The sequence below is a fragment of the Macaca thibetana genome, chromosome 5, assembly GCF_024542745.1.
Source record: "Macaca thibetana thibetana isolate TM-01 chromosome 5, ASM2454274v1, whole genome shotgun sequence".
NCBI classification, from domain to species: Eukaryota; Metazoa; Chordata; class Mammalia; order Primates; family Cercopithecidae; genus Macaca; species Macaca thibetana.
The window spans coordinates 43,416,808-43,437,296 of NC_065582.1; the positions used below are offsets into that span (position 1 = coordinate 43,416,808).

General features: G+C 36.4%; 1 protein-coding gene across 4 annotated transcripts in view; it reads left to right on the forward strand.

Moving 5' to 3' along the window:
- The window catches only part of SLC10A7 (solute carrier family 10 member 7), a 259,177-nt gene that overhangs the window by 98,066 nt on the left and 140,622 nt on the right, over positions 1 to 20,489 (forward strand). The window contains exons 6-7 of one of the 4 annotated variants that reach the window (XM_050791782.1): positions 3,039 to 3,095; positions 3,747 to 14,351. The exons of 2 other annotated variants lie outside the window; for them this stretch is intronic. In XM_050791782.1, the coding sequence (XP_050647739.1) occupies positions 3,039 to 3,050 (12 nt within the window). In that variant the 3' untranslated portion in view covers positions 3,051 to 3,095; positions 3,747 to 14,351. Of the gene's footprint in view, positions 1 to 3,038; positions 14,352 to 20,489 lie in introns of those variants that run through there. One more of the 4 variants, XM_050791781.1, reaches the window with a different exon arrangement.

Below are 20,489 nucleotides of genomic sequence, written 5' to 3' on the forward strand. Positions count from 1 at the left end.
GTCTGACAAGTGATAGTGATTTATCAAAAAGTTATTCAACACTTTTAACCATACTGACTATTATTGTAATTTTCATTTGTCTAATTCATACTCTAAATTTGCCCAAGTTATACTCTGTAGGGACTAAGAAGAAATAGAACTGAAGGAAGAAGGAATCAAAGCAATACAGAGAAAATGACTTGTTAAATAGATCTAGGAGTTAGTTGCAAAGGAAATTTATTTTCAGGTTAAGTTAATTTAGCTCACTTGGTAGGAACTTAGAATTTTAGCAAAAAAAAACTTTATACAGTTTGGAAAAATGCATTTTTTAGGGTGACATTTAAAAATATGTTTATAATTTTTGCTTGTGAAATTTTCTATGTGCTTAGTGGACTTGTGAAAGAACTTTTTATACATATGTATTCATCTATATTTTTATACACAATTGTTCTTATCATTGGAAAAGGTCACTTGTTATTGAATACTTTGAAGGTAATGGTTTCAATGTAGCTGCTGTGAGGAATAAAAAGGTGTCAACAGGTCCAAATCCTACTCTCAGAGAATTTACACTATAGTAATTAGTACATATGAAAGGACATGTAAATGTAAAAGATTGACTAAAATATGGGCGGTTGGGAAGACCTCCCTGCCCTTACTGGGCCACATCAGGTTGACCTTCTCCACTTGGGCTGTTCTCAATTTTCAAGATCTTCACACTTAACATTCACCAAAGTAGATGGCATGAGAAGCAGCTTTGCAGAACAGGTAGAATTTAGGAAAATAATGACATTCATTTCAGACTAAGGGGACCTTACTATTATTGATTCTCTAGGCAATAATCTAAGTAGGATTATTTTATGATGAGTTATAATATTAGCACATTGTAGACAAAATACAGTATAATCCAAAATAATAATCTGAAAGAGACAAGTAATACATGTCAGAAAACCAGGTCTAATGTTTGTCATAGCTGGATTTTTGCAAGAAAGGTATGTTTGACATGAGACGTCTGCAAGTTCATTTATTAAACTTTTTAATTACAGTTTTATACACGGTTAAACTATAGTAATGTTCTTTTTAGGTAAATATTATACTCTCTTTCTAAATATTAATCTTTACTTCTGTTGAAAAATAGTTTTTCTTCTAAATAAGTAAAGACTTAATTTGCTCCTATCAGTATTATTGACATCATAGCAGAGCCCTAATAAATTTGGCCTATGGTATGGCCTCTAAATTATGTTCTATGAAATGCAAGAATTAAAGGAAAAGACTGATGTTTCATAGATCCCGTAAAATATTATACATTATTGGAGACATACCATATGGGAAAAATTTCCTTTTTTGTACCTTTATTCTCCTTATTTATACATCTGTACCTTTCCTAGAGCTTTTTATTTCTCCATTTTCAAAGATAAATTAGATCTTGAACTGTTATTATTTTGACTTTTTATGCTTGGCTCTTTTCAATACTGAAAGCTATTTATTAACTTCATGTTGTACATATATCATTGAAGTCAGTTGAGTTACATTCAGTTTGGTGATAAAGAAGAATATAAGATACAATTTCTGTTTAAGAGAGTGTAATTGAAGAAAGGAGACATGCCTAAGTAAAACACTCAGAAAAGGAAACACAAGACAAAATATAATTAAGTGCTCAAATATGTGACATCATCAATTAAGGAAGAGAGGACACAATAGGTTGAAGTGATCAGGAAAGGATGCTGGTGAATGTTAAGCGTGAAGATCTTGAAAACTGAGAAGAGCCCAACTGGAGAAGGTCAACCTGAGAGACGATGTGGCCCAGTAAGGGCAGGGACCATGCCTGTTATGCTCACTGTTATATCTCTCTATATATAAATGTAATGGCAAATACGGTGTGTGGTACATAGCAGATGATCAACATATGACAAATAAATGAATGAATGGTCAGTTGCAGGCAAGAAAGTGAAAAGAGGGGCATTTACTGGAGTAAGCCCATTCTTGGTGGCTAGTGGAAATTAGGTGAGATAGTATTTTAGAAAGCCTGAGTGAGAGGCTTAACTTGGACTTGATACCATGTGAGGCATTGCCGAAGAGTTTTCAAGGAGTGTATCATGGACAAAGTTCTATATTGGGAGAAATGGCCTGGTAGCCATGTGTTTGTTGGTAAGTTGGTGAGTGAAAGATGCTGTGTAGAGTATTCTGAGCCCAGATGAACAATAATGAACACTTTGGCTAGAGCTTTTCAATTGTCTTACAAATAAAGGACCACAAACACAAAAGAAAAAGGAAAAACTTTCTTAATCATTTATTCAATTATTAGACAGTTAATATTAACCTAGTGACTACTGTATGCAAGGACTTGATACTGGAGGAGGAGTCTCTACTGAGTTTTGAGTTGGGGATACCTAACTAGGAGTACTGATAGAGATTAAATAAGATCAAATCTCTCAAATGCTTAGCAGAGTGGCCCATTAGCAAGCATTCATAAATGGTAGGTGCTACTATTATTATCCAGAGTATTTTACCCCAAAATTCTCTGTATAAGCCTTTCTCAAGACCTTTTTTATTTTTAGAGACAGGATCTTGCTCTGTCCCCCAGGCTGGAGTACAGTGGTGCAATTATATCTCACTGCGGCCTCAACCTCCAGGGCTCAAGCAATCCTCCCATCTCAGCCTTCTTAGTAGCTGGGACTACAGGTCTGCAATGCCACACTCAGCTAATTTTTAAAATTTTTGTGTAGAGACAGAATCTTGCTATGTTGCCTAGGCTGGTCTTCAACTCTCAGCCTCAAGCAATCCTCCTGCCTCAGCCCCTCAATGTGCTGGGATTACAGGAATGAGCTACCGTGCCCAGCTGTTGAAAGTTCTTATCTAGCCCCCAAATATGATATTTTCCTAAATCTCTGACCCTTAAAAAAAACAACAGCAAGATTTTTAAAATTAGAAACTTTGAAATGTATGCAGACTAGACCAAACAATATTAATAAGTCCTGTGTACCTATCTCTCAGCTTCTACAGATGTCAACTCGGCCCAGTCTTTTCTTCCTCTACACTTCCATCCACTTTCTTCTTCTCAGGTATTATTTTGAAGCAAACTCTGGCGATCATGTAATTTCAACATGAATCCCTAATAGGTAAGTTTTTAAAGCATCACTGTGATGGTGTTTTTTACTACATACTTATACTGACCAAGGTTTTCCTGAAAGCTTCTGGAATATTATATGGTAAAAAGGCCAGGAAATTTGAGAAGCATAAAGAGACTGGGGACTCAAAGATCTTAAGATTAATTGTTGTGATGCATCATGAACAAAAACAGGAAATTTAGGTGAGAAAACCATTATGAGTGAGATAACTAAACATTTCATTTGATATGTATTAGTGATGTGGTGTCCAGAGGTAGATATAGTAGAGATAACTGGTTTTTTTTTTCATGAATGAACAACACATGGATGTTAAGTGAATAGAGAGTCTTTTAGTTCGACCATTAATTCTCCTCTCTCTTTTGTTTTCCTCTTGACTTCTGATCTCATCCTTCCTGTGTCCCAGTCTTCAGTTCTATATGGCCACTCCCCTTCATTCTCATACATTTTTTGGTATACTTTGTAACCTTACTTTTTTATTATGTTTGTTAGTATTCATTATGTTAAAAAGCTCATTTTCTTATTAAAAATAATTTTAGTCCTCTGACAGTACTTAGAAACAGTAATGATTAGACATAGGGTAGATATTGAAATGAAATGGATGATAGCTTTGTGATTTTTTTTTTTTTTTTTTTTTTTTTTCAGATGGAGTCTTGCTCTGTTACCCCGACGGGAGTGCAGTGGCATGATATCAGCTCACTATAACCTCTGCCTCCTGGGCTCAAGCGATTCTCGTGCCTCAGCCTCCTGAGTAGCTGGGATGGCAGGCACCAGCCACCATTCCCGGCGAATTTTTTTATTGTTAGTAGAGAAGGGATTTCACCATGTTGGCTACGCTGGTCTTGACCTCCTGACCTTATGTGATCTGCCAACTTCAGCCTCCCAAAGTGCTGGGATTACAGGCATGAGCCACTGTGCCTGGCCTTTAATAGTGATTTTAATGTAAGATATTTTTCAAAATAAAAGTGTAAAATAGTTTCTAGGTAAAATTTCATCCATCAAAGGAACACATAGATCAATGTCACTGATTCCTAAAATTAAATTAATGAAATTAAGTTAAATGTGATATGGTGAAATATGTACTTTTTAGTATAAAGCTCCTAAAATCCTTGGAATCTCCAGAATGAAAAGAGTGACTTTTGTGTGCTAATGTGGCTGATTGGCCTCTAGATAGTTTGAGGAGTGGGCTTGTCACCAGAAAGACCAAGGCTTGATTAGAGGGTAGGGACTTTCAATACCATCTCCCAACCTCCTGGGCTGAAGGTTGAGTTGATCACCAATGGCCAACGACTTAATCAATCATGCCTACATAGTGAAGCCTCCATAAAAATCCAAAAGGACAGGGTTCAGAGTGCTTACTGATAGCCAAATGCATGGAGGTTCCCAGTGTGCCCTGGAGAGGGCACAGAAGCTCTGTGCCCCTTCCCACATGCCTTGCCCTATGCATATCTTCCATCTGGCTCTTCATCTGTGTACTTTGTAATATCCTTTATCGTAATCTGGCAAACACAAGTGTTCTTCCTGAGTTTTGTGAGCTTTAGCAAATTAATCAAACCTGAGGAGGGGTTGTGGGAACCCTGATTTATAGCTGGTCAGGTAGAAGCACAAGCCACAACCTGGAGCTTGAAGTTGTCATCTGAAGTGGGGGATAGCCTTGTGGGATTGAGCCCTCAGCTTTGGGATCTGACACTCTGCAGGTGTAGAGTGTTAGAATTGAAATGAATTAGAGCACATCCAGTTGGTGTCTACTGAAGAATTGCTTGGTGTGTGGGGAAACACTCCTACACATCTGGTGTCAGAAGTGTTGTATCGAGTGGTAAGAGAGAGCAGGAAATGCACTTTCCGTTGGTTTTTCACATGTCACAGGTAAATTAAATTAAAAACGATCATAAAAAACTTTAATTCTTTTTTTTAAAAAAATTCTTTGGCTTTCAAAATATCTTTTCCTATTTCACCTTTGAAAATACTCTAAGCAATGTAGCTTTTAGGCTAAAACAGAGATTCTATTATTCTTTTTGATGCATGGGTATCATCATTTTAATGCTAATTTGGGTTATGTGTATTCATGAAGAGTAAACATCAGGCTTGTTTTAGTGTCTGATTTAAGCCTGCAGCTGATTTTCACATCAGAATGGTAAACCCTGAAAACTAGAGATTTGTGTCAAAAGTGGAGCTATATATGCCTAGGAATTCAGCTTTAAAACACACTAGTAATTATTAGCAATGGAATCCATGCTGTTAACATTGGACAATGTTTGAATGTTTTGTGATAATTTATAGGGTTGATTACTCTAACCTTAAGTGGAAGCTTAGGAAGAAGAGCGCAAATGCTAAATCTTTGTGACGGTCCCTGGAGCTTCGTTTCAGTTTGAGGTTCTGAGTTATGTGGGGTCTCAATCTCTTTTCCTCCCCTGTTCTTTTCTGTGATGTTCTTTTCTGTGATGTTCTTTTCTGTTCTTTTCTGTGATGATGTTCATCATCATCATCATCATCATCATCATCTGTTCAGATATTGTCTGTTCAGAACTCACAGGTCCCCAGGGAGGAGAGAGAGGAGAGAGTCCTGTTATAAGCATGCTTGCTGCAAACCTTTCACCTTGCTGTCAAGGTGACAAATGTTTGTCCTTAAGGGAACACTAGAGGTTAAATCACCAATGTTTTTCTCACTTATCTTCTTTCCCATGCTATCCAAGCCGTTAGCCAAATCTGTAGCTAAAAGAATCACAGAAAATTAGGCTACTCTTAACCTTTATGGACCTTGTTCATAGAGATATGTTTTGTGCAAGCTTAAAGTCTTCACTATATTATATATTGCTGTCGAAGCAAATAGAATTTGCTAAAAGTACATATTTATTTCAGGGCTTATTCAGAAGGAAAAGATTTGGGAAAGAAGCATTTAAATTTTGAGAGTTTGTATTGGGAACTTTGCAAATACTACTGTGATAGGCAAGCAATAAGTTGTTTTTACAGCAGCGTGTGTTAAGGGTGTATACACCTTCACATAGAGAGACAACAAAACTTGTGTGCACCCTGGAGATGAGAGTTGCTCTTGATTTTCTCATCTCTTTTTAGCCCATTTCATTCTATTCTCCACATAGTAGTTAAAATTATCTGGAAATATGTAAACTGATCGTGTCATTTTTCTGCTTAAAATCCTTCAATGACTTTCTTGAGATAAATACCAAAGTCCTTTATGTGGCTTAAAAGATTCTCCATGGTCTATTTCTTGCCTGTCTCTCGAGCTTCATCCTGTGCCATCTTCTTCACCAACAAGGCATCTGCCATAAGGGCATGGTTACAGTCTCTCCAGTTCATTTATTCAACAAATAACTTTGCTGAGCTTCTACTCTATAGTGAGGCCATGAAAATGTATCAAACACTTACGGTGCTTACATTCTAGTGAGGGAATATAACAACTAAAATGTACACTTTTACAATGTTATGTGTGTGTGTGTGTGTGTGTGTGTGTGTGTCTTATGGAGAATATAGAAATGAAGTAGGAAAGGGATAAAACTAGAGGGGCTGCATTTTATTGAAAGGTGTTAGGTGACAGTCTCATTTATAAAAGAATATTTGAGCAGAGGCTTGAAGGAGGTGAGAGAGCAAGCCATGAGGATATTTGGGGAAATGGTGTTTGTTTCATATAGAGATAACTCAAAGTACAAAGATATTGAGGTAGGAGAACGGCCAGAACAGAGAGGGCAATGAAGATGAATTCAGATATGTAATAAGTGTCCAGATTATAAAGTTAGGACCTTGTGGGTCATTGAAAAGATTTTGGCTTTAAATCCAAATGAGATAGGAAGACATTTGTAAGTTCTGAGTTCTTTTCTAGTAGAGTATTCAGAAAGACCAGATTCTCTTTCTGAATACTCTCCTGGTATGTAGTGCAGTTTCTTTAAAGCACCTATCAGAACTTCAAATAATGATTTGTGTAAATTTTTTTGATTTCTGTCTTCTATCACCAGAATATCACCAGGTTGTAAGTTCTTGGAGAGCAAGGGCCGAGGCTCATTGATATCCTAGCAGAGTTTCTCAAATAGTCAGGTGAAGAAATGAATGTGTTCATGCTTTCTAGCTAGCTCAGCATTTATTCTTTTAAACAACTCTATAAACATTTTTTTACCGTATTAAATAAAAATATTTTAAAGTGCATCATATACTTTCCACTCTTCTAAAATTCTCTGTGGTTTAACCTTTTGTTGGTGACCCTAGTTGATCATTACTCTCTTGACAAGCATACTAGGCATGACTCTCATGCTAACCATGCTGACTTCTAACCATGCTGAAGTGTTTGGAGTTTTTGCCTCCACACTAAGTGACTCCTATGCCACAGTGCTTTCTGAGTTAGATTGTCTTGGCTTTAATTTCTGGCATCTCCCTTGCTCTAAGCTAATCATTCTCACTCAGTCATTCAGCCAAGTGTCTGCTCCATGCCAGACACTGGACTAGGTTCTGAACATACCTGAGAATAGGTATAGTATTGCTGGGAGAGCAACCAATGTTTTTAAATTTCTCTAGACTTGGAAAGCAGTTTGTTGGAATTGGACTGAAAAAGGAATAGCTTCTGAGCAAGAGAGAGCCTGGGGAGCTTTCCTCACTATTTGTACAGTGCTCTTTGTGGCTGTGTACCTAACTAATTCGCAATCTATGATATTTCAAGCTGGGTTGGAATAGGATTAAAGTTGATCATACATGTTCATACTGCAAATAATTTTGTGGTAGATATTTTTAATATACTTGAGAAATAAACTCAAAGTATACTCTATTGATTCAATTACAGATGAACTCTGCTAGTCTTGAATGAATTAATCTATTCATTAAATACTATTGATTTCTTATATGTAAAGCATCATATAGCTTTCAAAGCACTTTTACATATTGTGGTCCTCAGATAAGGACCACAGCTCTCCTGTGAGGCAGGTACAGTATTGCTGAAACTGAATTTCCAATGAGACTGATTCTGGAGTCAGACTGCCTGTGTTTGTATCCCTTTACTGTGCCTCCATTCCCTGGATGAAAATATAATAGCAACTGTGTCAACCTTGTGGATGTTTGTAGGGATTAAATGAAGTATGTGGTGTTAAATATTCACAGAGCATGTAACATGGTAGTAAATACTCCATAAATATAGGCTGTTATTATTTTTGCCATTTAATAGATGATGAACTTGAGATTCAGAAAGATCAAGGGGTTTGTCCAAGCTTATCCAGCTGGTAATGAGAAGAATCACAACCAGAATCCAGTTCCTACTATTTCTTGACAGTCTACTTTCCATTATATCATGTAGCTGAAGGAATTCCATTTTAAACCAGAGGTTAGTTCAAGTTACAGAAAGTAGTAAATGTTTCTTTCTCTTAAAATGTTCCATAATTTGAACTTTTCGGTACTCAATCCTGACTCACATTCTTTTTTTCTCAAGCTAATCCACATAAATGAGATTGTCCCTCTGTTTATCTCTCCATAAAGTTTAGCTTTTTATTTCCTGGAAGTAGTCCAAAAATTTGAATATCCATTGAATTATTAAGCTATCCTTCTCTTTGGAAGTTAGTTAATTTTTTTCTATTGTTTTCTCAACAGTTCACTGTGTCTTATTTGCATTAGGAATGAGAATATTAATTCTGAGACTATTAAATTAAGATTTTTAAGGAGGTTTCTGCTCCCCCACCTGACTTTTGCTTTTGTTTTGCCCAGCTTCCACTGTTGAGTATTTTACTTTCAGTAATGTATAGGTTTTTATAAAAGTCATGACCAGATGTCTGTGTAAGCTGTTAGGCAGTTTTCTCAGTGAGTTATTGTGGGTTTTTTTCCTTTTCTTTTTCTTTTTTTTTTTGATGGAGTCTCACTTTTTCACCCAGGCTGGTGTGCAGTGGTATAACCTCAGCTCACTGCAACCTCTGTCTCCTGGGTTCAAGTGGTTCTCTGGCTTAGCCTCCTGAGTAACTGGGATGACAGACGTGTACCACCACACCTGGCTAATTTTTGTATTTTTAGTAGAGACAGGGTTTCACCATGTTGGCCAGGCTAGTCTCGAACTCCTGACCTCAGGTGGTCCTCTCGCCTTGGCTTCCCAAAGTGCTAGGATTACAGGTGTGAACCACAGTGCCCGGCATCTAAGTGAGCTCTGAACACTGGTGAACTGGGTGTCAGCCCCTGGTGGAGTCTTAGAATGGGCTAGAAGGGTTGTGGAAAAGCCTTATGTTTGGTTCTGGGTTGTCATATTTTTCAAGTGCCTACTTGGTGTCTTTTCGTGGGGGCACATGGGTGTGTTTGGATCACCTTTATTGGAGTTTTATTTAATGCTTATTTATCTAGACATCTCCTTTCATCAGCACAATGCTGTTGCTTCCTAGTCATGTTGAGGAGGGCCCTACGTGAGCTTTCTGGGAATTTGCAGCTTCCCCAAGGCTATACCTGAGCAAGCTGTTGACTAGTCCCAGTGTTCTGCGTTCTGGACATTTCTACTTGACCATCCCTTTCAAGCAGGAACCCTAGTATCTGACCTCCCCATCCTCCTCTTCTTTCATATCTTTCTGAATTTCTCTTCCTGCAGTTCAGAAGCATAGTGGGCTTGCTCCCTGGGCCATTAAAAGTTCCCTGGGATCATATCCTGAACTTCTCTTTCTTCATGGTCAGGATTGATATTAAGCTCTACTGGATTTGACCCTTAATCTGTAATAGGAATTTAAGGACTCTAGAAAATCCCTTTCTCTGTCAAGGATACTGAGAATCTTTTTCAAGACTCTTTTCCCTCTAGGAACTCATCAAGTAAACCTTATATGACTCTCAAAACTGAATAACAACTTTGATGCTACAGACCATGTTTACCCTACTCTGGGTGACAGGCTTAATGGCTTAGCTTGAATGGAAAGTCTGCAAACGATAGTATTTACAGTTGAACAAAAAAGCAAAAGATAGTTTAATGTTTTCGTAATATTTCTGTTATAGGTTAGTTATTTAGTGAATCTTTAATTCATCCTGAGTAGTACATTAAAACTTATTAGGAATAAGAACCTGTAGCGAAGAAGCAGCTAGAAGATAAAATACTGAAAATAGCAAGAATGAAGACAACAAAATGACTAAATATGAGTCTATGTTGATAGGTCCCTTTGATTTAGGGACATACAGCCTTACCTATCTCATTAGTATCTGAAGGTACCACAATATTATATGACAGAATGTAAAAGCATTTTAATATACAATTTTGATTATAAGACATTAATAATTAAATTATGTGAAATCTATTTTTTTTAAAAAGCTAAAGAAGTAAGTAATAATATGTGTTTGAATGGCACACTTAAAATAATTGGAATTAAAATGTCTTAGAATCTTAAAGGGGTCATCTTTGGCTATCTGAGAAAATCAGCTTATTTAGAAAAGCAGCTTATGTATTATTCTACAGTGATCCTAGATAAACGAAGGTTTTCCAGATACATATTTTTTCCATATATATCAATTTTTAAAGGATAAATGAAGTTTTTAAAGGTATAGAGAAGTTTAGGAAGTCCTTCAGAATCTCTTCTAATTCAATATGGTTGAAATTTTAAAAAGTTTGTTTGTATAAGAAATATTTATTGAGTATTTACTGTGTGCCTGGAACTAAGCTAGACATTGGAAAGGGAGTGGTGAACAGCCAGATATGATCCTTTCTCAAATGAAATTTCCATTCAGAGAGGGAAACAGACAACAGATAGAATAATTACATTATAATTAAGTGCTATTCAGGAAATAAGCAGAGAGTAAGAACAATAGATAGTTCAGTTTTATTCTAGTTCTTCTCCCCCAACTGCTCCCCATTTCTCCTCCCGTTCTAAGATAATTTTTGTAGCAGAGAACTCAGGCTTTAAATGTTTTGCTTAAATCATCCATATAAAATTGTGTAACACAGATAAAAAAATTTATAAATCCTTAAAAATGTATTAATCTTTTGCTTAAATCCTCCATGTAAAAATGTGAGTCATTGACAGATTAGCTGAAGTCAAAAATTGGCTGTTTATGTTGATATACATAAAATTTAACTTACGTCATGTTAGGCAGGCTAAGCTAGAAAAACATCATTTTAATAACAAGCAATATAACAATAACAAGCCCAGTAGGCATATTTGTATGCTTTATAAATGTTATCAGTCATTACAGTTAATGGCTTTCTTTCTTTGCACCCAAAACAGACACTCATTGCTGAGCAAGTAGATGTTGTTACTTCTGCTATGTACAATTAATGCTAATGTTTGAAGGAGGTGTATGCTATAAAGAATGACAACATTAATTAGTAATTTGTTTTAAAATTATCTCTTGATAAGATAAAGGAAAATGCCTTTGAGAAAATCATGTGAATTACTCCCCATATCTTTTAGGCCAAGTAATTATATTCTATCACGTAATTTTTTTTTGGCTAGATGGACAGAGTAAAGATAAGAGATGACTGTAGAGATAACAGTGTACTTCACAGCCGACCGAAGCAGGTGTTAGAAATGCAGATGAAGTGTATTGACTAAAGACTATACAAATTCGAAGTGAAAATGCCACTGGTCTGCATGCAGTGTTCTGCACATGTGAAGTTTCAGGTAGTTAAATTATTCATTTTATTGTGTGAAATAGTTGAGGAGTTAGGGAAAAGGTGCCTTTTACATTTAAACTGTTATTTCCCTTCTTCCTTTTATCTGCACTTGACAAGCAAAATGAACTTCATTATGTAAGTTTTATTCCAGCAAGTGCATGACTTACATCTCTTTATTTTAAAAAGTACACCTAGAAACAGATCACCTATAGGCTTCAGTGACAGTATAAAACAGGAGAAACTAAAAATTATTTTTCTTCTTCACTTTTAATATAATGAAAACCACTAAAGACAAATGAATGTGAAAGTAACTACCTAATCATCATTACTATCACCCTCACCATGAAATATTTTTCAAGTGCCTATATGTGCATTACTCTGTGCTGGGTTAGAAGATTTTAAAAAATAAGCCATTCTTTCTGTCTTATAATTCAAAAGTCATGAGTGTTTTATTGAAAGACAAAACAGATATTTAAAAATATTTACTATGGAATTTTAAAGCAGAGTCTTATTTTAAGGGAAATGTCACAATTCCTAGAATTATTTCTTATCTTATTTGGCTCATTTTGTTTTTCCGTCTCGTGGTCTGGTGGACCTTGCTATAGGGCACCACAGTGGTCTATAAAGGTTGATATGGGTATAAAAATACCTGCTTTTGGGGAACTCAGATCACTTCAAGACACCTAAGGAAGTTTGACACATATTTAAAAGGAAGACAGAAGCAATCCTCGTTTTAAAGGTGAAGAAGGCTGGGCAGGGTGGCTCACACCTGTAATCCCAGTACTTTGGGAGGCCAGGCCAGGTGAATCATCTGAGTCAGGAGTTCTAGACCAGCCTGGCCAAAATGGTGAAACCCCATCTCTACTAAAAAGAAAAAAAATACAAAACCTAGCCAGTCGTGGTGGCTCACGTATGTAATTCCAGTTACTCGGGAGGCTGAGGCAGAAGAATCGCTTGAACTGGAGAGGCGGAGGTTGCAGTGAGCTGAGATCATGCCATTGCACTCCAGCCTGGGCAACAGAGCAAGACTCCGTCTCAAAATAAATACATAAATAAAGGTGAAGAATCTATGAACAAGCTATGCCTTAAAAGATCTTTTAAAACAACCTTCATTAAGATTCAATGTTATGGAACTACTGAAATTTTGACTCAATGTATAAGTGTGTAGGTTTAAAATATTTTTCTTTTGGCTCTTAGGACAAAGGGCTTCAGAATCCAACAGACTTGGATTATAATCCATCCTCGGATGAATGCTAGTTTATCCATCCTTGATAAACTAGGTAACTTTGGACAGCTTATTATCCTTGATCCAAATTTCTCTAAATGTAAAATGAGGATAATAATAATACCTATTCTTAGGGATCTTTGTGATATTAAATTTAAAACAGTGGGCCTGGCTCACTGTAGGAAGTCTATGTGTGTCTACTTTCCTTTTTATTAGAGCAGTAGCTTTCCTTGCCTAAAATCCTGCCTGTGCTATATTCTCATTTTAATTTAATAGGACCATTTTAAAAGGTGTAGAGCTGTATTTGAGTATTCATATAGACTTTTTGTCAGTTTTAGTTGGCTTTGTAGTTTGAGATTTGGGAAAGAGTTTTGAGATATATTGCCTTTAATTGACAGACTGATATAGAGAGGAAATTATTAGATTTGGGATCAGAATATCTTAGTTTATTTCCTGACTCTCTATTAATACTAATGTTAGGATTGTAGACAAATCATCTAACTTATTGGGTCTCTATTTTCTCATCTATATAGTGGAGAAAAATAATGATACCTTACCTTTCTAACCTTGTTGGTTAGAATCAGATGATATAACCAGTTGGTGAGAATCAGATGATATGATGTGTGAGAGATACTCTGTAACTATTAAATGTCCTTAAAAGCTAAGTGAACTATTAACATCTGCAATTTATCATTATTGAATATATCATGTGTATCTCCTTCCCATTGGAAGGCACAATTGTGCTATGAAATGTTAAGATTAATTGCTTATTTCCACAGCAAAGGATATAACTTTTTGTGATCCCTTAATATCTCGGCTATCTGTCATGTATTTGAGGCACTTATTACTTGGAAATGTGACTGGTTTAGACTAACTAGACTAACAGTGAGTCATATCCTAGATTGGGCATTTTGTTGTCCCAAAGAAAACAAGGTTCTGTTAACATAAGAGGGTGGGAATGGCTATAAAGCAGGCAGTTGACAGTCCGGCACAGTAGCTGTTTGTTTAAAGATTATCTTTGATTTTAGAATATGCTGTATTTGGACTTGAAGCCTAATAATTTGCTATCTAACTCAGTTATGAAATTGATACCATTAAAAGTCTTGAACACATACAACTATCCAACACAGCATTAGTTCTACCATACATATTTATAGCTTAAAAATTTACATAATATATAGGACAACAGCTCTGTTTCTCAGGTTCTTGATTAGTTACCACAGCATGGCTTAACCCAGCATAAAATAACTTGTTTCTTATCAGTTCACAGATGTGCTATTCCCCCATTTTAAAATTAAGATATAATTTACATGGAGTAAAAGTCACCCTTTTTTAGTATACAGTTCTGTAAGTTTTGATAATTGTTTAATATATAATGACCACTATAATCAAGATGTAGAACATTCCATCACCCCCAAAGTTTCCCTGTGCCCTTTTGTAGGCAATGACTCTGTCCCCCTCCCTCCCAGCCCTTCCCCTCCCTCCCAGCCCTTGGCAACCACTGATCTGTTTGTTTATCCCTTTAGTTTTGCCTTTTCCAGAACACCCTATACATTGAATCATACAATATGTATTTTTTTGAGTTTGACAGTATGGCTTTTTTTTAATGTGTCATATTAAATAACATTTTTTTTTTTATTTGGAAGCGAAAGTGTTATTGCACTTACTTTTTAGAAGAGATTTCCAAAGTTGCATTTTTTTTTTTTTTTTTGGAGTGTGCTTTTTATTTACTGAGAAACACTGGTTGATGTTTTTGACTTCTATATTTATAGATAGCTTGAGAGTACCTAAATATTCCCAAGCCTTTGCCTGTACATACCCATTAAAAAATTTCTCTTTCTGTGTTTCCTATATATTGCAATAAAAGTTAAATTATCTTTCAGAATATCTGAAATACATTTGTTCCCACATTTTCGGTTCAGAGTTTTTGTTTTTTAATCACCATAACCCTTGAATATGTGAATTTACTGTGCCTCTTGGAATTTCCACTTAGCTGCTGGATTAACAACCAGTACTGCCATAATATGTTGAAATTTCTAGGAGGCTGAAATTCTGAGCCATGAAGAATGCAATAGAAATGATTAACATTAAAGCTGATGTCACCCCACTAAGACTTAAAGTTGTGTAGATATTAATAGATAATAAAGCATTAATCTAGGAAGAACAAGAGGGTTGATATTCCTATAAAACTGAGAATTATAGGATGCTTCAGAGAAAAAAAGACTTAAAATATTCCCTTCATTAATGTGCATCAGTCAAGTTTATATTGTTGAACATCGGGCCCAAGATCAACAATTGTCTACTTCCCATTTTCAAAGTAGTCAGTTGTTGACCTTGAGTCTGATGTTCAACAATATAAAGTCTCAAACTCTTTCCATCTCTCTGCACCATTATTCTTAGCTGTTGGTCTGGTTTGTTTTTTGTTGTTGTTGTTTTTGTTTTTGAGACAGAGTCTTGCTCTGTCACTCAGGCTACAACCTCCACCTCCAGGGTTCAAGCAGTTCTCATGTCTCAGCCTCCCAAGTAGCTGGGACTACACGTGTGCACCACCATGCCCAGCTAATTTTTTGTATTTTAGTAGAAATGGAGTTTCACCATGTTGCCCCCAGGGTGGTCTCAAACTCTGGAGCTCAGGCAATCTGTCTGCCTCATCCTCCCAAAGTGCTAAGATCACAGCAATGAGCCACTGTGTCTGGCTAGTTATTGGTCTTTTATCCTCATGCTTTGTTACGTCATGGTAGTGAGATGGCTGTTGAGGTTTTAGGCATTGTATTTTTGTTCGAGGTAGGAAAAAAGGGAAAAGACACTGCTAATATGCTATCCTCTTATTTCTGTCCTTTTGTATGTTACAACAAGCATTTCCAGGAGGCTCTCAGCCGACTTTCCCTAATATTGCATTGGCCAGAACTGAATTACTGCTAGCTGTAAGGAGAGGAGAGAAATTGAGTATCTATCAAAGGGAACAGAATTTGGCTTAGAACCATGCTTCCTGACTGATGTTTTTCCCTTTATGGCACGTGTAGGAAATGATAACATTTGTTGTACATCCTGAGGGTGAACAGAATGCTTCTGCTAATCTAGGCCCAGTCCTTCTGCCCTGAGAGTTAAGGGAATCAATATCTCGGCTATCTGTCATGTATTTGAGACACATATTACTTGGAAATGTGACTGGTTTAGACTAACAGTACTAATAGTGAGTTACAGATTGGGCATATTGTTGTCCCAAAGAAAACAGGGTTCTGTTAACATAAGAGGGTGGGAATGGCTATAAAGTAGGCAGTTAATAGTCTGGCACAGTAGCTGTTTGTTTAAAGATTATCTTTGATTTTAGAATATGCTGTAGTTGGATTTGAATAAATATGTATCTGTTACTCTCAGAAGTCACCTTTTTCCTCTTTAACAATGAAACTTCTGGAGTGTGGGGGAAATGGTTGTTCAGTGTATATAAAGTTTTAATTATCTGCTAAATTTGTAGAAATCTTTTGTACAACATAATGCCTATGCTTGACAATACAGTATTGTGTACTTCAGAATTTGTAAAGAGTGTAGATCTCATGGTACATGTTCTTACTACAAAGAGCAACAACGGGATACAAGGAAACACTGAGAAATATTGCATGTGTCTGTTAACCTGATTGTGGTGATGGTATCATGGGTGTTTTCAATGTTCAAACTCATCAAACTGTATGCACTAAATATATGCAGTTATTTATATATTAATTATACCTCAATAAAACTGCTTAAATATTGTGAAAGAGGATTAGAGTTGGAAAGTTGACTTTTCTCAGATATACTTTCAACCTCACTTGCCATAGCCTGACTTCTGTGTATAATGAGATATCCTGGGACTCTGAAAAGATAAAGCGAGGGGTAGGAAAGAGCCCATCACCAAAATGAGTCAGGTTTATATATTGGAGAACAGAATCACACAGTAAACACTTTTTGATTTTTTTGTTTGTTTTTGTTTTTGTTTTGTTTTTTGAGATGTAGTCTCGCTCTGTTGCCCAGGCTGGAGTGTAGTGGTGTGGTCTCAGCTCACTGCAATCTCCACCTCCCTGATTCAAGCGATTCTCCCGAGTAGCCTCAGCCTCCCGAGTAGCTGGGATTACAGGCGCCCACAACTACTGCCAGCTAATTTTTGTATTTTTAATAGAGACAGGGTTTCACCATGTTGACCAGGCTGGTCTCGAACTCCTGACCTTAGATGATCCTCCCGCCTCCACCTCCTAAAGTGCTGGGATTACAGGCATGAGCCACTGCGCCTGGCTACATATAGTAAACTCTTAAGGAAGTATCCTAGGAAGTAGGCATGGAGCAAATGGGTGGTGGTTGGCTTCTTATATGTCAAATTAGCAAGAATGTTCTGGCAAATCCTTAGGTCTCCAATGTAATTAAACAGGACGCTCCATTTGAGTTGTTCATAGCAGAGAGTGGAGATCAGCTTTCAGGACATGGCAAGGCTTTCCCATGCAAAGTACCAATGAAGAGCTTATAGATGAGGACATGGAACTTTCAGTCTTCTAGGCTCCAAAATAATAGACGGAGTACCTAAGGTAGAAACAGGAGATTGGTTTATATATTAGGCATTCAGTGATAGGCTTAAAAGCAAAATTTTAAAAAACAGAAAAATATAACCGAAATTGCTCTAGAGTCAAGAGTTTCTTAGCCTAGGGACCTGAGATCCCAGTAACTTATAGAAACTTACATTCAGAATTCTATAAAATTCTCTAATTGTATATGGGTTTTCTTGGTTTTTTTATTTTGTTTGTTTTGTTTTAGAAAGGAAAGCTGTAGCTTTTATTTAATTTTCAATGATAAAGAACTGAGAATCTACTGAATGCTTAACTAACCCAGACCGGAAGCAGTTTTCCAGATCTTATGTTACTTTAAGAGAAGTATAGCTCCCAATCGTTCTATGATCTGATATAATCTATTTAAAGAGTGCTCTCCCTTTGCTGTGCACGTTGCTTCACAGTACTTGTCAAAAATGGCTTTACGGAAAAGATATCCTTTTATTCTGCAAAATACCTACTAGTCTTGGATCCACAAATTCAGTTTTTCTCTTGAAGAATATAAAATACATTCTATGGGATGAGCAAAATTATGCATCATCTTGTAAGTGGTATTGCAAAGGAGCCAAAAAAAGCCTCTTCCTTCTGCCTCCAAGATTATATAGCATTAAGAGTTAGTTAAAATAATTAAATGCTTAATTATTTACTAGACCTTCCAGAATTTGAATATCCAAGATATTTGTATATCTACCCAGTGAGACTTTTAATCATAACAAAATATTATATATAGTAGACAGAGAGGCAGATAGATAGATAAAAGAGAATGAGTTTTTCTCAATTATAAAATAATTCTTAGTTCTTCATTGCCTTCACAGTTACTCCTGTCCTTTAGATGTGTGTGTTTAAATAATTTTTTCTTCATGGATGAAGCTGACAGCATTTTCCAAATTGATTTTCTATCTGTAATATTCCAACTGTATTCAAACCTCATTAAAGCCCTTTTCATCATTTCTCTGACTTCATTAGTTATGGCAGCATCTCAAAATCTGGTTTTCTCAGTAAATTTCATTATTGTGGTGCCAATTTATTATAAAATGATCAAAGAAGCAGGAGGGAGTGAGGAGGAATTGACATATAAGGACAAAGTGAAAGATTAGGACTCTTTGGCCTAGAAAGTAAAAATCTATCAAATCATGAATGGCATGGATAAGGTGAATATGGACCAAGATGGTAGATCTGGAAAGCAGCAAGTTGAAGGAGCATTCTGGAAAGTTCCTTAAAATATAAGTAGAGTCACTAAACAGCGGCAAAAAAAAAATGATTTTAAAAGGCTTTGGGTGAATTTATTTCATAACTGGTGAGAGACTAAGCTATAGTAAATCTTCCTGTAAACTGAGCAGATCCTAATTGATTGTAAGTATTATTCTGATAAACATGATTACTTGTTTTTTTATCATGTTCTCCAGGTCACTCGTTAGTAACAGAATTTTGTACTGGTTAGGCAAGATGGGACCTGACCTAGAAAGATAATTCCTATGCTGTTTTCACATGAAATACACACAAAAATGTCAATAACCAAAACCACTGCAATATATATCAGTAAAGACTACATCTTTAGTTTATTTTTACAGTGAAATATCAGGGAAGTGCTTTTATATCCGAAGTTCATGTAACAAAGAAGCAACATATAAGCCAGGTGTGGTGGCTCACACCTGTAACCCCAGCACTTTGGGAAGCTGAGGCAGGAGGATTGCTTGAGGCCAGGAGTTCAAGACCAGCCTGAGTAACATAGCAAGAACCTGTCTCTACCAAAAGTAAAGAATTTTTTAAAAGAAGCAGCATATAGGTGAGGATGTTTTTATCTTTAATATATGAACAACTTTTACAGATCAAGAGGAAACATATATACCCATAGAAAAATGAACAAAGATCTTAAACTGGCCACACATACACACACACACACACACACACACACACACAAATAAATTAGCAGCAAGCCTATGAAATGATGTACAACTGTACCAGTAATCATATCAGTGCAAATAAAAATATTTTCCATCTATAAAATTAACAGAGTCACAAGACCTATTGTTGGCAAGAATGGAAAGACATAGAAATTCATACTGTTGGTCAAGTGCGGTGGCTCACACCTGTAATCTCAGCACTTTGGGAGGCCGAAGCAATTGGATTGCTGGAGTCCAGGAGTTCGAGACCAGCCTAGGAAACCCAGGGAGACTCTGTCTTTACAAAAAAATTAAAAACAAAATTAGCTGAGTATGGTGGTGCTCCCATCACCCCAGTTAGTCAGGAGGCTGAGGTGGGAGGATCTCTTGAGCCCAGGTGGTGGAGGCATGCCACTGCACTCCAGCCTGGGAGACATAGCAAGATCATGTCTCAAAACAAAACAGAAAAACAAAAGCACACTGTTGGTGGGTATGTAAACAGGGATAGTCTTTCTATTTGGTAATTTAGCAATATGGATAAAAATTGAAAACACTTAGAATAACAACAGCAATAATAGTAACATCTATCAAAGCCATCATGGACTTGGTGCTGTGCTGCACATTTTGCATGTACTGTATTCTTTCCTCATAATAATTATTCTCACTCCTGTATTAGAACTGTGAAAACTAGGACTCAAAGAGTTTGGATTTTCTTCCCCCAGGGTAATAACAGGTATGAAGTGGCAAAGTCAAGATTTAAACTTAACGTCTTAATAACTCCAGATTTCACAAGATAACCGCTTTGCTGTTCAGCTTGCTCTTTTTGGATCAGTTCCATTTTTAGGAATTTGTGTCAAAAAGACAATTATCAAGTGCCCAAATTGCATATATAAGCATGTGATAGGCTTTCATAGTTAGTGTGAAGTATACATGCAGGTATATGAAATGTAGCCTTGGGTAGTTAGCTGGAGCTGAGACCAGTCAATAAACCTGGGAACCTGAAAGGTGCCCTCTCAGGGAAAGCACTACTAGAAAAACTCTAATCATTGACCAAGATAAGCAATAGTGTCATCTTAGTCTGGGACTTTGAATGGGAGAAAATAAGTTTCTTGGGGGAAAAATGGAAACTCCACGTCTGTGCTATAGGTGGTT